Below are 17,185 nucleotides of genomic sequence, written 5' to 3'. Positions count from 1 at the left end.
AACTCTAAAGCATCCATTTCTCACTCCATGTTTTTGAGACCGTTCTGCTCTGATTGTTTGTATTCACTTCCAGCAAAATGTCTAACTTTTGCTGATAAAATCTTCAGGGAAATGCAAAGTTTAACAAACATTTTCCATGTTTTATTACAATTATATGAACGGTCCCTGCAATTAATAAGGTAGGGGAAACAGAGGTCTTAATTCAGTGGTCTGTTAGGCTCCGTTGGGTGACCTGAGTTTTTTGAGGAGTTGAAGACGAGTTGTTGATTTTGTCAGTAGTGTGTCAGTTTTTGGTATCTGGGGAAATCTCTCTGCAGCGTGTTGCTAATCACGCCGAAGATGCATGTACCGGGATGTGACAGTGAACAGGGTTGTATTGTCACTTCTGGGCATTGAGTTTTGGTTTAGACTGTCTCTGAGTCAGCAGGACTGATGGTTTCTTTTTATCTGCATGTGTAGCTCTTCTTGCCATTTTATTCTACTTGATGTGTGGTCAACAAGAAAATCCAATAATGAGGCATTTTACACATTACGTTATTTTTTTTTTTAGCTTTGAACAGGTCCAACGAGTTTACCTCCAGGCCTGGGGTATGCCCAGCAGATGACATGATGCGATCTAACATCTCCTGCACGATTGATCTGGACTGTCCAGGGCTCCAGAAATGCTGCCGGCATGCGAACAGATCCACCTGCTCCACGCCCATCCCAGAAGGTACGTGACAGCATCCAAGGATGCTCTGAGGCTCGCCTCCGCCAGACAGTGCAGATGTGTGAGACCCAAACCACTGGTCTCCTGGTGCTGTCCTCCTCCACAGCAGAAGGTTTTAGTCAGCATAAATAAAGGTTTTCGATGGACCACAAGGATCCAGGGTGTAGCTTCCAGCAGATGCAGGGACAGACAACCCATAGTTTTTTTGCAAAGTGTAAAATGAAGAACAGATTTAGGGATCCTGATGACATGAGTGATCCTGCAGGAACTAATCAGAAATGAAGGACCACGCTTGTAACAGCAGAAGCGTTTGCAGCTACTTGATAACCATGGTGATGTAGTAACATTGCTTACTGAGGGCAGGTAGTCGGGTGTATAATTGCTCAGGAGTTTCTGCAAGCATTCATGTTTTTTTAGTATTCATCTTTAGTGTAGCTCTTGTTTGCCTATAGAGGGCTTCTTGGCGCTTCACAGATCCATGCCTTTTGCCTGTTGCCAGGCACGGATGATCAATTGGCAGTGATTAATCATGGAAAAACTCTGTTTTTAGTGCCTGGACATGCACTCCTTTGGTTTGGTGCAGATTTACCATTATTAGAAATAACAAAATGTTTGGGAGTACTGCTGGAAAAGGTTTGTGAATTTCCAGTTATGTCACAGCAAAGACGGCACCGCATGAGGAAAAACCTTTGACTGCACCGCCAACAGTTTTGGGAGTGTTTCCTTTCATTTACCAGCCTGGAAGCATATTTACTCCTGCGACTGACAAGAGTAAACCACAGACTCTTTCCAGAGCAGGAATGGGTCGTGGGGAAGTTTGTGAACACTCGAAACCTAGTGAGTTCCTAGGTATTCAGGACGGTCCCAAGCCCCATCAGCCCTTGCTGATCATCACTGGGACAGGATTCACTGTTGTGTAATATCACATTTAGCTGGGGCAGTATCATGCAGGAGTGAATCCCTTTAATATTGGAAATATACATTTGTGAATCCTAAAAGTACACTCCCACCTGCAGGTCGAGCCATTTGCGTGTTAGTTCAACTTACATGCACATGCACATGCAATGGGCGATGATTTGACAGGCGCTGGCCGGGGAGGTGGCCAAACGAAATGCGGCTAGACTATGGGGGGCCGCAGAGGCTCTGTCGATAGAGGGTTGGAAAAGGGACCCTGATTGGTGCCAGCGAGCTGAACACGTGGTGTATCAGAGCATGGGGTGCCTAAGTAAATGGGAAAAGATCTGGGAGGCATGGATGGGTTACAGAGGGGGGATTTAATAATTGATTGAAGGGCCTGCTTGGTGAGGCATCGGATGGGGTGTTATTGGAGGGACGCAGGCTGCACCTAGGAGCACTGCTGGCCTAATGGATATGATATTCGCTGTGTTCCGCTATACCGTTATTCAGCTGACCCACAGCTATGTATATTGTCTCACTACATGGAAAGCTATTTTGTTAAATAAATAAAAATATGTTTAATAAAGAAAAATCTGCCCCTGTATCTAATAGTGTCCCACAAGTGCAGTGATGATAGATACCAAGCCTGACAGAAATGCTCCTCACATTGCAGAAGTGCTGTCTGCGTGGCATCAGGGGAGTAATGTGGCGCAGAGTGTGTCCACAAACTTCAGGGACGTCCCCAGTGAGCCAAAGGCATATGAACATATGTGACATATGCAGGCACTAAACATCACTCGTTGTCTTGTTTGGTGTAACTGGTGACTGGTAAGTGGGTGGCAGCAGCGTGTGCAGGAGTGGGCTGGCAGGCCTGAGTTCAGTGGCGGTCATTACTACAGTGAAATCACGTGGTGTGCGCATGTATGTGGCCTTTTCAGGCCCATCCCAGAATTTTCAACATATACAAACAAATGTCTTTACTTGGTACCTATATATATTGTCAGTAATAACCAAGGCCATTGAGATACCTGGGTTAGAGAATGAAGTAATATCCCAAACAGGACGCATCACTTACACGGGATTCAGCCCAATCCTAATGAGCCTCTAATTCTAATAAATTAGGATCTGGTTGGGTTTCACCTGCTTCTCAATGACATTAGGTCAAAACTACCCTCCCTTTAAATCCTACAGGAATTTGTGTTTCCAGCTGGAAATGTGTATGGCAATGTTAGGGAAGGGCAGCAGTGAAATTCACTATGATCCTTCGCTGTCAAAAAAGATTGAAGCATTAACACTTCCTTGCTCCTCTACCCACGGAGGGATGTATGACGATACATCGTGCACATTCTCATCGCGTGCCTTTACCACGCGTCTTTTACCTCGCACAGAACATTACTTAGTCTACCTTTACATCGATGGCTGTTGCAACGCGAATGCGTTGCTTTCTATTGGGGAGAACATCACACCGCAGAACATGACCTCGCACGCCATAACAACGAGTTTTGTTGGTGTCCTACAACAGTGTTTGCTATCTGTTGCGTGAACCCCTGGCCCCCACTGCCCACCCCACCCCCTACCCCGACGTAAATTCTTCTATTTTTATTACGTGTATTGTGTTTTGTGTGTGCAAATTCATTCTGTAAATTTAATAATCGAAATGCCTGTATTTTTCGAACGCTTTCCTTGCCATGTTTTAAACAAACAGAGACAGGTGCACAATATATGATGTGTTAAAACCTGCATGACAGTCACAAATTCACAATTTGTTTTATCGTTTTGAAAGTCAGTTTCAATTTCATGCCCATGGCATATAGCCCTCCTTCACCCGTTCAATGAAAGGAAGCTATCGTGTATATTATTTTCTACAATTTATCAAGAATAAATGTGGGGATTTGATGAATGAAAACATTGCAGGCGCAAAGGATGCGAACATGTTCAGTTGGCATAAAAAGAGTACAACGTTTTGGATGCGCTTGGAAATCCATCTTTTAAATCGTGTCCTAAGGTCCAATATTTTATGGTTTGATGCTCATTCAGCCTTAGTGTTACCTATAAGTAAATTCTGTTGCACCACCAGGAAGGACGGCATCTCTGCGCCTTCGGTGGAGTTGCTGGTGTGGCATTTCCAAGACGCTGAACTTTGCAAAGAGGGTCCCACCAGGGGCCCAGATGATGTCAATGGCTGGGTCGCATTGCAGTGCATCTATAATGTCAATAGGCACGTCGCTGCAGTGCACTGGATTCATCCAGGACAGTGCAAAGAGGCCATTCTCAAGCACTGACAAAGTACTGCCTAATTAATATTTATGGGGCGTGATTCCGGACTGGTCAGGCATTTCCTCAGTTGGCTGTAACTACTGGAGGCCAGATTGAAGAGCCCAGGGTGGCGACTGGTAGCTGTCACTCTCCCCAAATCACCCAGATTAATTGCAGCAGGTACAGGGGACTTCAAGCAAGAGGGAAAGAGTGGGAGAGGCATGGAGAGGGAGTCAGAGAACAGAGAGGAAGAAGAGAGAGCGAAAGGGAGAGAGAACGGATGGATGAAAAGAGATACACAGAGGAAAGGAGAGAACAGGGCTGGTGTGAGCATTTTGTCAGGGCTGCTCCCCCCCCCCACCCCCCCCCGACCCCCAGTCCAGCCGTGAACCGTTTTGTGAAATGATTGTTAATGCAGAGGTGGAGGCCTGCAAGGAAGTGCAAACCTCCGTGCTTGCACTTGTTTTCACAAAGTGCTGGCATTGCTACTGCACTGTTAAAACTGTGCCACAGCATGAAATGTACCTTTGAAAGAGCGTGCAGTGGTCCGTGTGACTGCTGTGGGCTCCTGCCCACAGCACTGCCCACAGCTGTCACCCGCACGACGGATGATTTCCTTCTCCGAAAGTTTTCACTTGGCAAACACTAATCAACTGACAAGGGCAGTCACTACATTTTCAATGACTATTGATACATTGCCTTACATATTGAAAAGAAGGGGGAGCGCCCATTTACAGCCCCCTTTAAATTGCAATTTGCACGTACTCGCCATGTGTGCATGAGATGTGGTAACAACTCTTGTACCTAGCATTGTATATAATTTATTGTTTTTTATTTTCTCTCAAGCTTTGCGAAGGGAATCAAGATTCGATATCTGTCCCTGATAAGCTCCCGATGTTTTATCGTCTTTCCACTCATCCATCATGCATCCATCCGCCCATCCACCCATCCACCCACCCATCCATCCATCCACCCACCCATGCACCCACCCACCCACCCATTCACGCATCCATCCACGCACCCATTCACGCATCCACCCACCCATTCACGCATCCATCCATCCACCCATCCATCCACCCACCCATCCACGCATCCACCCATCCACGCATCATCCATCCACCCACCCACCCATCCATCCACCAATAACCCATACACCCACGCATCCACCCACCCACGCATCCACCCACCCACGCATCCACGCCTCCATCCACCCACCCATCCACAGTAAGTGTTACAAAAACACTTAAAATTTAGTAAGTGTATATTTGGGATTCTCGCACGCAGTATACCAAAAATTAATATATTGTATTATTGTTTCCCTTAAAAACAAAATATATATGGTGAGCGTTTGTTTTGGGAGACGTGACAGGAGGCTCGAACCTTAGTTCCCAGCACTAAAGTTGGCAGCTTTGGCCTCAGACCACATCGTTTCCCGTTATGTGCTCGTGAATCATTTGTAGTATTTGGGGGCCTCGCACCCATTGTAGAGTGTGTGATCGTTCGTAGTGTCAACAAAACACATTAAAATGTGTAAGTGTATATATATTTGGAGCCTCGCACGCTGCTCAATTAAGACATTTTGTGAGCGTTTTTGTTTACATTTCATTTTGTTGAATATTATATCGTGCATTTTTCCGTGTGGTGAAACATCACTTTTGCACTGGCGATATTACATCACTTTTGCAGTTTCTGGCCCTCGCAGGTTTTAGAGGAATTTTTGTCTACTTTATATTACATCGTTTATCCATCACTTTTGTTTACTTTCCCCATCACTGGCGATATTACATCACTTTTGCAGTTTCTGGCCCTGGCAGGGTTAAGAGGAATTTTTGTTTACTTTATATTACATCGTTGATCGTTTCTGGTCCTCGCAGGATTGAGAGCAATTTTGGTTTCATTTTACCCATCACGATGCGATGTCATCACTGGTCCCCATCCTGATGCGATGTCGATGTAATGGCCCATGTCATCGCTGGCGATGTAATGACTAGCGATGTAGAAGTCATTGCGACGTCTTAGCATGCGGCGCGGTAGCATGCGGTGTGCAGACATCCGCGATGTAATAGTCGCGATGTGATAGCCACGCGATGCAGTACTTCCGCTGTAACGGGTGTTTCCCCCCACGGAGAGCTACTGGTTCATTCATGCTGCCTTCAATAAGATGATGGCATTCACAATACTAAACAAACCATGAAGCAGAGAGATGAAAGACTATCAATCAGCCTCCCAACCATCACATCTCGTACTCCAGGATAGATGAAGACTCAACAAGTATAGGTACATTCAAAAGGGTACCCCTCTTTTGGAATCAGTGCCTCCACTCTCATGTCATGGCATGCTTCATCATGGGGCACGCTTCAACACCTCTTGTACAAATCTGTGTACTGTGGTGGAGCTTAGTCATGTAGCAAGCTCTAATAGATATTTAGGGATTCAGAAAACCTTGCAATCAACACTGTATAAAGCGATACCCAAACAATCCGATTTTATTTGTGGGTTCTTTTTGACAGAATTAAAAATATATCAAAGTTAAATGGTCACAGGGCCTTTATCACCATACATCACCTAGTCTTTATCAACACGTGTCGACAATTGTTTTCATGCCCAAGCGGGTCAACAGCCTTCTTCAGGCCTCAAAGATTCGTACCCAGTCCACACTACGGAGTACATATTTATTGTAATCGTCAAGTAGTGTTAGTGACTTCAAGTAGTTAAAAAAATATACTCACAATCTGCTTTGCACGATGGACATTTTTCTGCAGGTGAATCATAAGCACTAGAGTTAAAAATAAAAAAGGTGTCAGAAAATACATGTACTAGTGAATAGTCTTCATTGCCAAATTTTGTCTACCCAAATTGATTAGTAAAAATTATAAAACGTGAAAACATTGCAAGCACGTGATGCACGGCACACGGTGTGAGGAACACAGTGTAATTTCTTAAGTTAATTTCTTGATTAAAAATATTGTCATCATCCTTACCCAATTGTCACATTAGGCATTCTGAACTTGAGGTAACCACAAAAGCATGGTCCTGTAGTTGCACACTATTATAAAATAGACAGTTGCGGCTGGTACAGGAAAAGCAGTGGGAGGTGAGGGGGGCTGGGGCAAGGTGAATAGGTGAAGTCGAGGATGACGGAATAGGTTAAATTAAATTTAAAAAATGTAAAAACACTTAACTTGCGCTCGCCGCATTGCCGACTCGACGTTGCGGCTTTGTGCGGAGTAAGTGTTTTTATTTATTTTTGTATTTAATTTTACCTATCCTGACGGTTGTCGACTCCCCCCCTCACCCTGCCACGCCCCGCTTCACCGCTCTTACCTGTGCCGGCTGCCACTGAAAATAGATAGATTAATACCTAAACCTGAGATTGTCAAGGATCTCAAATTCTTGTAATTTAAGAAGCATCGTAGTTCAGTGGAAATAATCGACCCACTAGTGACTCAATAGAATGTTGTGAGTCTCGAGTCTCACAATGTGAAATAGGTTGTCTTGATCTAGTATTGAGGAAAGAACATGTTATTTAGGTCAAAAGATCGTTATTCCCTCTGTTTTATTCCTGTATGTTACCAAAGAAAACCAGAATGTAGGTGTGTATTATTACCATCATTAATTTGGCAAACAAAATCAGTTCCAAAAGCCAGTGATCATAAAAGAGTCCTATTTCTTTTGGTATAGGCATAAACACTCTGGTGGAAATAACCCTTCATAGTTGCTACCAAAACAATATATTGGGGTTAAAATCCCATGGGATCATAAGATCAGGAAGGCGTCCTGTCCAACTCTTGACCTACTTCACCAAGAGTTTCAATGCCACCGTAAAGGGAAACAGTCCTTACAACACAATTTTTACATCGCAGTGCCTTTTTATGCATTTATTACCATGCACATTTTTACCATGTATAGGCCTTAACCACACATGAAGTTACCATTTATTTGAGGTAAGTATGGGGGTTTGGGGCTCTCCTCCAATAACATCAAAATTAAATATAGATATATACATATATTATTTAAACTAAGGTTACTAATACTTTCCTTAGTTAGACTAATAATGCATGGTAATGGCATGTGAGGTAAAAGCATATGCGTGTTAAATCAAATCAAAATCAAATCAGGTGTTCGTTAAGCGTGACTACTCACCTGTAAGTGTCTCAAGGCGCTGGGGGTGGGGGGGTTGCAGCTTCCAGTCCATTAAGAAGGGGTCTGCCAAAGAGCCAGGTTTTGAGGTTTCTTGCAAAGATGGGGAGCGATGTTATCTGTCTGAGGTGGAGCCGAAGGTCGTTCCAGGCACTGGCCGTGCGTTAGGAGAAGGAGCGGCCTCCCGATCTGATCTTTCGGGTGCAGGGGACCACGGCGTAGGAGAGCTGGGCTGATCGTAGGGTCCTTTGGGGTGCGTGGAATTTGGGTCGGCTGTTCAGGTATGCTGGTCCGGTGTCGTGGAGGGCCATGTGAGCGTGGGTTAGCATCTTGAAGGTGACTCTAGCTTCGATGGGGAGCCAGTGGAGTGTGCACAGGTGCTGGGAGATGTGGCAGTGGCTTGGCAGGTTTAGGACCAGGAGGGCAGGGGGCCACCAAGTGCCGTTCCAGGCATTTGGGTTTGGGCCCATGATGAGTACTTCCGTTTTGTATGTGTTTAGTTGTAGGCAGCTGTTTTTCATCCATTTGGCGACGGATTCCATGCCTTCTCGAAAGTTGTGTCTGGCGGTGTTGGGTTCATTGGATAGGGAGAGGATGAGTTGGGTGTCATCTGCGTATGACACAATGTTGAGTCTGTAGGTTCTGTCGATGGGGGTGAGCAGAGCCATGTAGACATTGAAGAGTGTAGGGCCGAGGGAGGACCCCTGGGGGACTCTGCAGGTGGTAGGTGTAGGGTCTGAGTGGAAAGGGGGAGTCTGACCCTCTGCATTCTGCCGGAGAGGAAGGAGCGGATCCAGTAGAGGGCCTTCTCTTGGATCCCTGAATCGTGGAGTCTGCGTATTGTGGTGCGGTGTCGAACACCGCTGAGAGGTCGAGGAGGATGAGGGCTGCTGTTTCTCCTTTGTCCAGTAAGGTACGGATGTCGTCTGTTGCGGCAAGGAGGGCGGTTTCCGTACTGTGGTTTTTTCTGAAGCCGGATTGGGAGGAGTCGAGGATGTTGTTCTCTTCGATGAATGTGGCGAGTTGGCTGTTGATGGCTTTCTCAATGACTTTCACTGGGAACGGGTGCAGGGAGATGGGTCTGTAGTTTTTGAGGTCGGTGGGGTCTGCCAAGGGTTTCTTCAGGAGGGGGATGATCGCAGCGTGTTTCCAGTTGTCAGGGAATGAGGCGGTTGCCAGGGAGCGGTTGATGGTGTGGCAGAGCATGGGTGCGATGGTGTCGGCGGCTCTGTTGAAAATGTGTTGGGGAGAGGAGTGGATTGACTTCATCGTCTTCAGTGTGTCTTCGGTGGTGAGGGCTGTCCAGTTGTCGATAGCTGGCTTCAGGGTGTCGGGGGTGGTTGATGAGGGTTCAGTGTGTTGGTTGTCTTCGTCGAAGTTGTCGTTGATTTTGTGGTGGAAAAAGGTGCTGACTTTGTCGCAGAGGTCTGTCGGGGGACTCGCTGGTGGGTTGGACGAACTCCTGGATGATGTTGAAGAGTTCTTTGCTGTTGTGTGCATGAGTGGAGATTCTGTCTTCAATCGCTTTTCTCCTCGTTTTTCTGATGAGTTTGTGGTAGGCGTTGGAGGTGGCTCTGAAGTTGTTGTGTGCTTCTGTGGATTTGGTGTTCCTCCAGGCCTTATGTAGGCGCCGTCAAGTGCGTCTTGACTTTCGAAGTTCGGTGGTGAACCATCTAGCTTTCTTGGCGTGGATGTTGTTGTTTTTCTTATGGTGTTGGCGCTGTTGGAGATCCATCTGTGCAGGGTTCTGGCTGCGGTGTTGGCGTCGTCTTTTTCCACGATGGTTTGGGTGGAGTTGCTGAGTGATGAGGTTAGCTGGTCGTCGGTGATTCTGGTCCAGTTTCATTGTTGGAGCAGGTGCTGGTGTCTGTGGATGGTGGGTGTTCTGAAGGTAAAGTGGACGCATCGATGGTCAGTCCATGGGAGTTCAGTGGTGTGGCTGAAGGTGATGGATTTTACTGTTGTGAAGAGGGGGGCAAAGGTTGTGCCCTGCTGAGTGTGTGGGTTCGGTCACGATCTGGTGGAGTGCAATGTTGTGGAGGTTGTCCAGGAGGGATGTGGTGCTGGGGTCCAGTTGGTTGTCGAGGTGGAAGTTGAGGTCTCCCAGTAGGGTGTAGTTGGTGGACGCGATGGCATGCGGGGAGGTGATGTCCGTGATGGAGTTGGCGAACAGTCCGCAGGGTCCAGGGGGTCGGTAGATGAGGGTTCCATGGAGGGTGGAGGTAGGGCTGGCCAGTATCTTGAAGTGAAGGTGTTCCATCAGGTCTGTGGGCTTGTCTGGGAGTGTGCTCAGGTGGAGGGTGGATTTGTGGACAATAGCGATTCCTCCTCCAGGGCAGATGGGGCGGTCCTTCCTTGAGATCTTGTATCCTTAGGGAATGGTGATGGCTATGTCCTGTCCCGAGGTTGTCTTGGTCCAGGTTTCGGTAAAGAATGCTACATCCGGGGTAGTGCTGTCGAGGAGGTCCCAGATTTCAGTGGCGTGTTTGTGGAGGGATCGGAATTTGAGGAGGATGCATTGCAGGGTCTCCGGTTCAGTTAGGTTCTTGCGAGCGGAATGCTGGGTCAGTGGTCTTGGCGGTGCTGCAGGTGTTCCGGCAGAAGTGACAGCTGAAGGGTCTGTGGGTGTCGACTGGTGATGCTAGCTTTCAGTTGTTATTGCGGCCTGGGTTGAGAGCGTGGAGTGCCGCAGGGTCGTAGCGTTGGCGGTGCAGAGATCCAGGGTTCCTGACGCTGGTCGCAGTCGGGTCGCGGACGGGCGCAGACGGGCTTGCCTTTGGCGCCCTGGCGGTGGCCGCCATTAAGTAGGGGTTGGGGAGGGCTGGGAGGCGCGAGCGGGGAGGGGAGCTGGATTGGGCCAGTCGCACTGGAGGGGAGGGGCCGCGGGGGCAGCAGCGGCGGGGAAAAACAGGCTAAAAAAGGCAAAAGGAAAAAAGCAAAAAGAGAGAAAAGTGCAAATAAGGCAGCAAAAGTGCAAGAACGAGTGGAGGAAAGACACAGAGGACACAGGAGAGTGAAAGGGGGAGATTGAGGTGAGGGTAAAAAACAAGTGAAAGACAAAGGAGAGTGAAGGGGGAGCTTAAAATGAGGGTAAAATGACAGAAAATGGAGGTTAAGACCCAAAAGGAGAGTGAAGGGGGAAGATAGAAGTGAGGGAAAAAACTAGTAAAAATGGAGAATAAAAGCGGAGCAAGAGAATGGAGACAGAGGTCCACTGGACCTCCAAGGATGAGGTGCAGGTGAAACCTGCAGGTGGAGGAGGGCCTCGAACATCAACACTCGAGAGTGCAGGGGCTCGGGGGAAGGCCTCACTTAATGGTGGAGCTGAGAGGGAGGGAGAGCAATTTCACTGACAATGAGTCAGTGGTCTTGCTCGCCTGTCCCTGCAGTGGCTGCCATTAAGTAGGGGTCTGGGAGGGCTGGACAGTAGGGAGGCGGGAGCGGGGAGGGGAGCTGGATTGGGCCGGTCGCACTGGTCGTGCTGGGTTGGAGGGGCCGCGGCGGCAGCAGCAGCGGGGAATAACGGGCTAAAAAAGGCAAAAGGAAAAAGGCAAAAAGAGAGAGAAAAGTGCAAATAAGGCAGCAAAAGTGCAAGAAAGAGTGGAGGAATGACACAGAGGACACAGGAGAGTGAAAGGGGGAGATTGAGATGAGGGTAAAAAATGAGTGAAAACGGAGGAAAGACACAGGAGAGTGAAGGGGGACCTTGAAATGAGGGAAAACAACAGAAAATGGAGGTTAAGACTTAGAAGAAGAGTGACGGGGGAGATAGAAGTGAGGGAAAAAACGAGTCAAAAAGGAGAAAAAAAGCAGAGCAAGAGAATGGAGACAGAGGTCCACTGGACCAGCAGGGATGAGGTGCAGGTGAAACCTGCGGGTGGAGGTGGGCCTCGAGCACCAACACTCGAGAGTACAGGGGCTCGGGGAAGGCCTCACTTAATGGTGGAGCTGCGAGGGAGGGAGAGCAATTTTACTGACAATGAGTCAGTGGTCTTGTCAGTCAGTCAGTCAGTGTTAAATAATTGTGAGGTAAGAAATGCGCTGTAAAGGCATGCAATGTCTTTACCTGCGTTGTTCCATCATACAACCACCATAAAGCCATCCTTTCCCTCTAACAGTATATTTATTGCATTCGATTTAGCTTAAGAATAGAGTTAAGTTATGAGGAGTCAGCATAGAGGATGTCACTACATTATGATGCCTTTGCTCTCGTTCATCTGGACAATTAGTCTACGATTTCATTCTGCTGTGAGTGAATGTATGAACCACATTCAGGTCTGGCCATATATAGTCCATATAAAGCTGTTTTGTGTAATGCATAAAGCCACATACCAAACGGGTATATATAAAACAAAATCATATTTTCATATATTCTTTAATTCCACCATGGGAAATATCACCTTATGTGTCCCTAGGTATTGGAACCATACTCATGAAAAAATCCCTAGTGGTACACTCCCATGGATGCTGGTAAATAAATCTCTAAATAGGGGTGCAATTTACATAGCTGTTTTTAGTGATTATGCAGACTCCCTACGTTTAAAAATAACAGAGGAATCCCGGACTTGTGACTGGTGCTATACAGTATTTATGTATTGCCATTGTAATCATTGTTTAAACCAGTTAGGTGTATGCCCGGTCTACATATCTAACATTGTTCACGTTTCATCAATAGATTTTTCAGATTCTTTGAGATGCACAGTATAGTAGGTTTCACCACTGTGGTAATGCACCACTCAGATGACACAAAAGGGTACATGTCAAGTATACTGTGAGGTAGATGCACAAATGAAGACAATACTGCAAAGCAAACAGCCATATAGGAGACAAGGCCGCAAAGGCAAACAAATGCATTATTGACCAAGGCTCAGTACCAGTGGCCCAGCCACTTCCCCCAAATGAGTCTGAGTTCCGAGGGACATCCCCTAGCGTCATATGAGGGCTTCTCCTGTTGTGCACACCAGTCCATTCCCAACCCCCACAGTGTCACTGTGGGGGAAGCTGAATTTTTCCATCGGGCAGCTATGTTGCAATTAGCCACCATGGTAACCGTACCCAAGAATGCCCAATCTGCTCTCCAGCCATCAGAACCCTCATAAACCTAAGCAGCAGCATCAATGGGGAGAGTTGGACCTCCCAGCCCAATACCTCAGAAAGTTCCCTGGTCACTGCCTTACAGAATCTTTGGGTCATCGGACATAACCATACCATGTGGTAGAAATCAGCAGGGTGTTGGAACAGCAGGGGCAGGTGGGAGCAGGAAGAAGGCTTGTCTGGTGTAACCTGGTCGGGGTGAGATAGGTACAGTACAGATAATAGATTTCCATCAGACGGAGTTGGGAGAAGATCATTATGACAGGAGGCGCCTTCACGGTGTCCTGCCAGTCTTCATCTTTGAGGGGCCACAACCAGTTCTCCCAGCGTGTTCTAGGGTGATCCAGCGTGTCAGGGCCATCGATGATAATGGTGCAGTAAATCTATTAGATGCTCCCTTTGCCTAGAGCACCCAGGAGTTTGGCTTTCAGGAAGAGAAATTGCACAGGGTACGTGAACATGTAATGCATTGCGTGGTAGTAAGTATTTGTAGAATTGAGAATAGGTGAGTTCATAGGAATTCGAAACTCCTAAAAATAGTCTAAGTGGGTCCTGGACCATATGTCACCTAGTTGTGATATGCCGATGAGTTCCCATTTCTCTAATCCTGTCAGTGCGGACACTTCCCTCAACCACATTCTGTGCCACAAAGGGGTGTGGAGTGTGAGATTGGTATCCCACCTAATGTGTCGAAGACCACCTTAGTCACCCCAAAGGTTGAATGCTAGGTAGTATAGGTAAAGGTTGGTCATCCCTGGACCTCCATCATATGGAGTGGAGTGTTCTATTCCAACTCCAGCCCACGTTGACAGTAGGGAAGGTGTTTGATAGAAAATTAAACTATTCCCTATCCTACAGCGCCCTCCAGCGCAAGTCGTTGTAACGACTTGCGTTGTAATAGCAGCGTTGTAATAGCAGTGCGGGGTAATGCCCTCGTTGTTATGGATGTTTCCCTTTCCCATGTATCCAGGTGTATCTCTTTGATTTTCAACAGAAAGTCCGTGGTGTCTTTGATATATGAACCTATTTTTTTAACACTTGGTTGTAAGTATTTGTCAATAAATTGACTTACAGGTTCGTGGACACTCCCGCATGTTGAAATAATAGGTCTGTACGGTGGATCCGTCTCGTTCTTGTGAATCTTAGGAACCATGTATTGTTCTGGGCTCTTAGGATTGGATTTGATAAGAAAATTCTTGGTCTTTTCTTTAATAGTTCCTATCTCATATGCTTTGGTGACCAGGTCTTTTAGTAAGGTGGCAAATTCTTTGGTATGCGTTACCCTTCAACTTCATGTAAGTGGTATTGTCTGCAATGTGTTCTTCCACTCGAGACTCATTCTGAGCTCTATTGATTATTACAAGTGCCCCTCCTTTGTCTGCTTTTTGACATATAATTTCCGGGTTATCTGCTAGTCTCCTCAACTTCAGTCCTATTTCGATTATTACGCTCACTTGTAGCGTTCGGTCCTCACAAAATGCAGAGACTTACCGGTTGGAGAAACTTTATCGACATCAAACCTCGGGAGAAACACAGAATAGATCGACAAGTAAGTTCTTGATGTCACAGGAATGTGACACGTATTAGAATCCGTAGCTACGGTAAAGTTCGTAAAGACAGAACGGCAAACAGTAAACTATATCGTCTCTATACAGCTTCTTCTATACTACAAAGAATCTCAACTACTCCGTCAAATTTCATGAGTAATCAGTTCGCTTGCCGGGTCCACTGTAGCTTGTTTTTCTAACCAGTGGTACACACTCGGGGTATCCACACTTTTTAAAAATTAAATCACTTGAACATTCGTTTTTCTGATAATAGCTTGAACACTTGTTTCTTTAAATATTTTTTAATTAATTGCTTGAACACTCGCTTTCTTAACAATATAACGTAAACACACATCAGATCCATGATATAAACCAGGTGTGCAATGGTACTAGGTTCACTTCACATGTCTCTGTTTTATGTTGTATATGTGTTATCCATTATTTAGTCTTGTTTTGAATATGTCTATGTCTATATCAACATGTGCATTTATTCTGTCAACACAGAGCGGCTCCCTGAGGAAGAGCTCAATTGCTCGAAATGCATTGGAGCATTATGAAGTACAATAATGTGGGAAATGCATACACAATATGAAAATGTTTAAAGCAACTAAGGATATCATGATGACATTTAAATGATAATCAATAAAAGCAAATAAGAATCAGAAGAATCGTGTACATTAAATATATGGAGAATATTTGAAAGTTCTCTGAAGAGAACCATTAAGGAGCGTGCATACAGGGGGATGCAACCAAACAGTTGGGATTGCCATTTGTGTAGGCCCTCCACCACCACGGGACTGAGGTTAAGAGACTGGGTGAGTTCAGGGTGGAGCGCTACCCATATTTCCAGAGATCGGAAGCTGAGGCGGTGTATGGGGATATTATCCTGCCAGTCTATAGAGTCTCGAGTTGGAGCCAGAAATCAAAGCAGCTGCAAGCACTGTGGGCCACTCACCACAGGGTCTGCCAGGAAAAGGAGGACATTGTCCGCATAAAGACCAATTTGGTCCTCATGTTCCCCATCCCTCTGCCATCTCTATATCTGAGCATCACCTCAGATGAGGCACGTGAGTGGCTCAATTGCCTAAGCAAACAGGAGGGGAGGCAGGGGACATCCATGTTGGGTCCCCTGCCGAACAGGGAAGGCATCAGAGACCACAATGTTGATCAAAATACGCGCTGTGGGGTTTGAGTATAGTATGTGGACAAACTCTCGGAAACGGGCGCCAAAGCCAGCACTTATCAACATGTGTTTCAAGTAAGCCCAGTCCACCTTGAGCAGAGCTTCCTCAAAGTCGATAAGAAGCAATGCTAGGCAGGGTAGGAGCCAATGACTATGAGCTACAGCAACGTGGAGAAGTCTAAGGCAGTGCCACATGCTTCTGGCTGGGATAAAGCCACACTGGTCAGGGTGCACAAGAGTGCAGAGGACTAGTTTGAGTCTGTTAGCCAGAATGGTAGCGTAAATCTTGACCTTTCCATTAATAAGAGATATTGGATGAGGGTCAGCACAGGAGGGTGATGGAGGCTGTGTCTTCAGAAAAACCACAATAGTGGCTGTGTCTATTTCAGTTGGAAAGGCACCAGCCTTAGTCACCTCTTCATAGAGAGCTAGGAGTCTGGGCACAGGATATCCCAAAACCTGATGTAGGATTCCGTAGGTAGCTTTGCTGGTAGCACATAATGTACTGATTAAGCGGACTGTGCCCTCGTTAGTCTGGAAATAAGTCTGCACATAACCTTCTAAGGCCTGTGTGTATGATTAATCTTGAAGGTATCAGGCATTAAGACGCCACATGGGACAAGGCCCATCCGCGGGGTAACTGAAGCAGAGAAGAAGTGGAGCATGGTCTGATATATCGGATCTACGTTGTTACAACGCATGCTTTTACCACGCATGCTGTTACAACGCAAGTTTTACAACGCAAGCCTTTACAACGCATTGCTTTGGGGGGTGCTGGATAGTGAATAGTTTAATTTACTATTCCAACTCCAGTCCCCGTGGATAGTAGGGAAGGTGTTGGATAGTAAATTAAAACTATTCCCTATCCTAGAGCGCCCCCCAGTGCAATGCGTTGTAATGGTTTTCGTTGTAAAACCTGCGCTGTAAAAGCACTGCGTGGTAAAAGTTGCGTGGTAAAGGATGTTTCCCGATATATCATGTGTAAGGATCTGATCTGAGACGCTTCACTTCAGTCTGGTGTGGGCATAAAGATAAGATCTATGCTAAAAAGTGTATGGTGGGCTGTGGAGGTGTAGGTGTACTGACATTGGCGAGGGTGTCACACCCTCCGCATGTCACAAAGTCTGAGAGCCAAAGTCCACTCTGAGAGATAACAGGCTTCAGTTCAAATGAAGCAGAGGCAGTGCCTGTAGCATCTATTTCAGAGGTCAAGACTGCATTAAAGTCACCCCCACCACCACCAGCCCCTCGGGAAGGGCCAGTAGTACCTTGGAGAGGTCTATGAGGAGGTTGTTTTCATCACCGTCTTTCTTTGAATCTTCCTGCTGTGCATTCCCTTTATTTGCCCCTCTTATTTTT

General features: G+C 46.5%; 1 protein-coding gene across 1 annotated transcript in view; it reads left to right on the top strand.

Annotated features, from left to right (window-relative positions):
• UMODL1 (uromodulin like 1) overlaps nt 1–17,185 on the top strand; it is a 621,262-nt gene that overhangs the window by 97,423 nt on the left and 506,654 nt on the right. The window contains exon 3 of the mRNA XM_078658858.1: nt 551–712. Coding sequence (XP_078514984.1) covers nt 551–712 — 162 coding nt within the window. The remainder of the gene's footprint in view (nt 1–550; nt 713–17,185) is intronic.

This window comes from Lissotriton helveticus, chromosome 8 (genome assembly GCF_964261635.1).
Source record: "Lissotriton helveticus chromosome 8, aLisHel1.1, whole genome shotgun sequence".
In the NCBI taxonomy this organism is placed as follows: domain Eukaryota; kingdom Metazoa; phylum Chordata; class Amphibia; order Caudata; family Salamandridae; genus Lissotriton; species Lissotriton helveticus.
The sequence above is the reverse complement of the archived record's forward strand: the minus strand, read 5'-3'. Positions and strand labels throughout refer to the sequence as shown.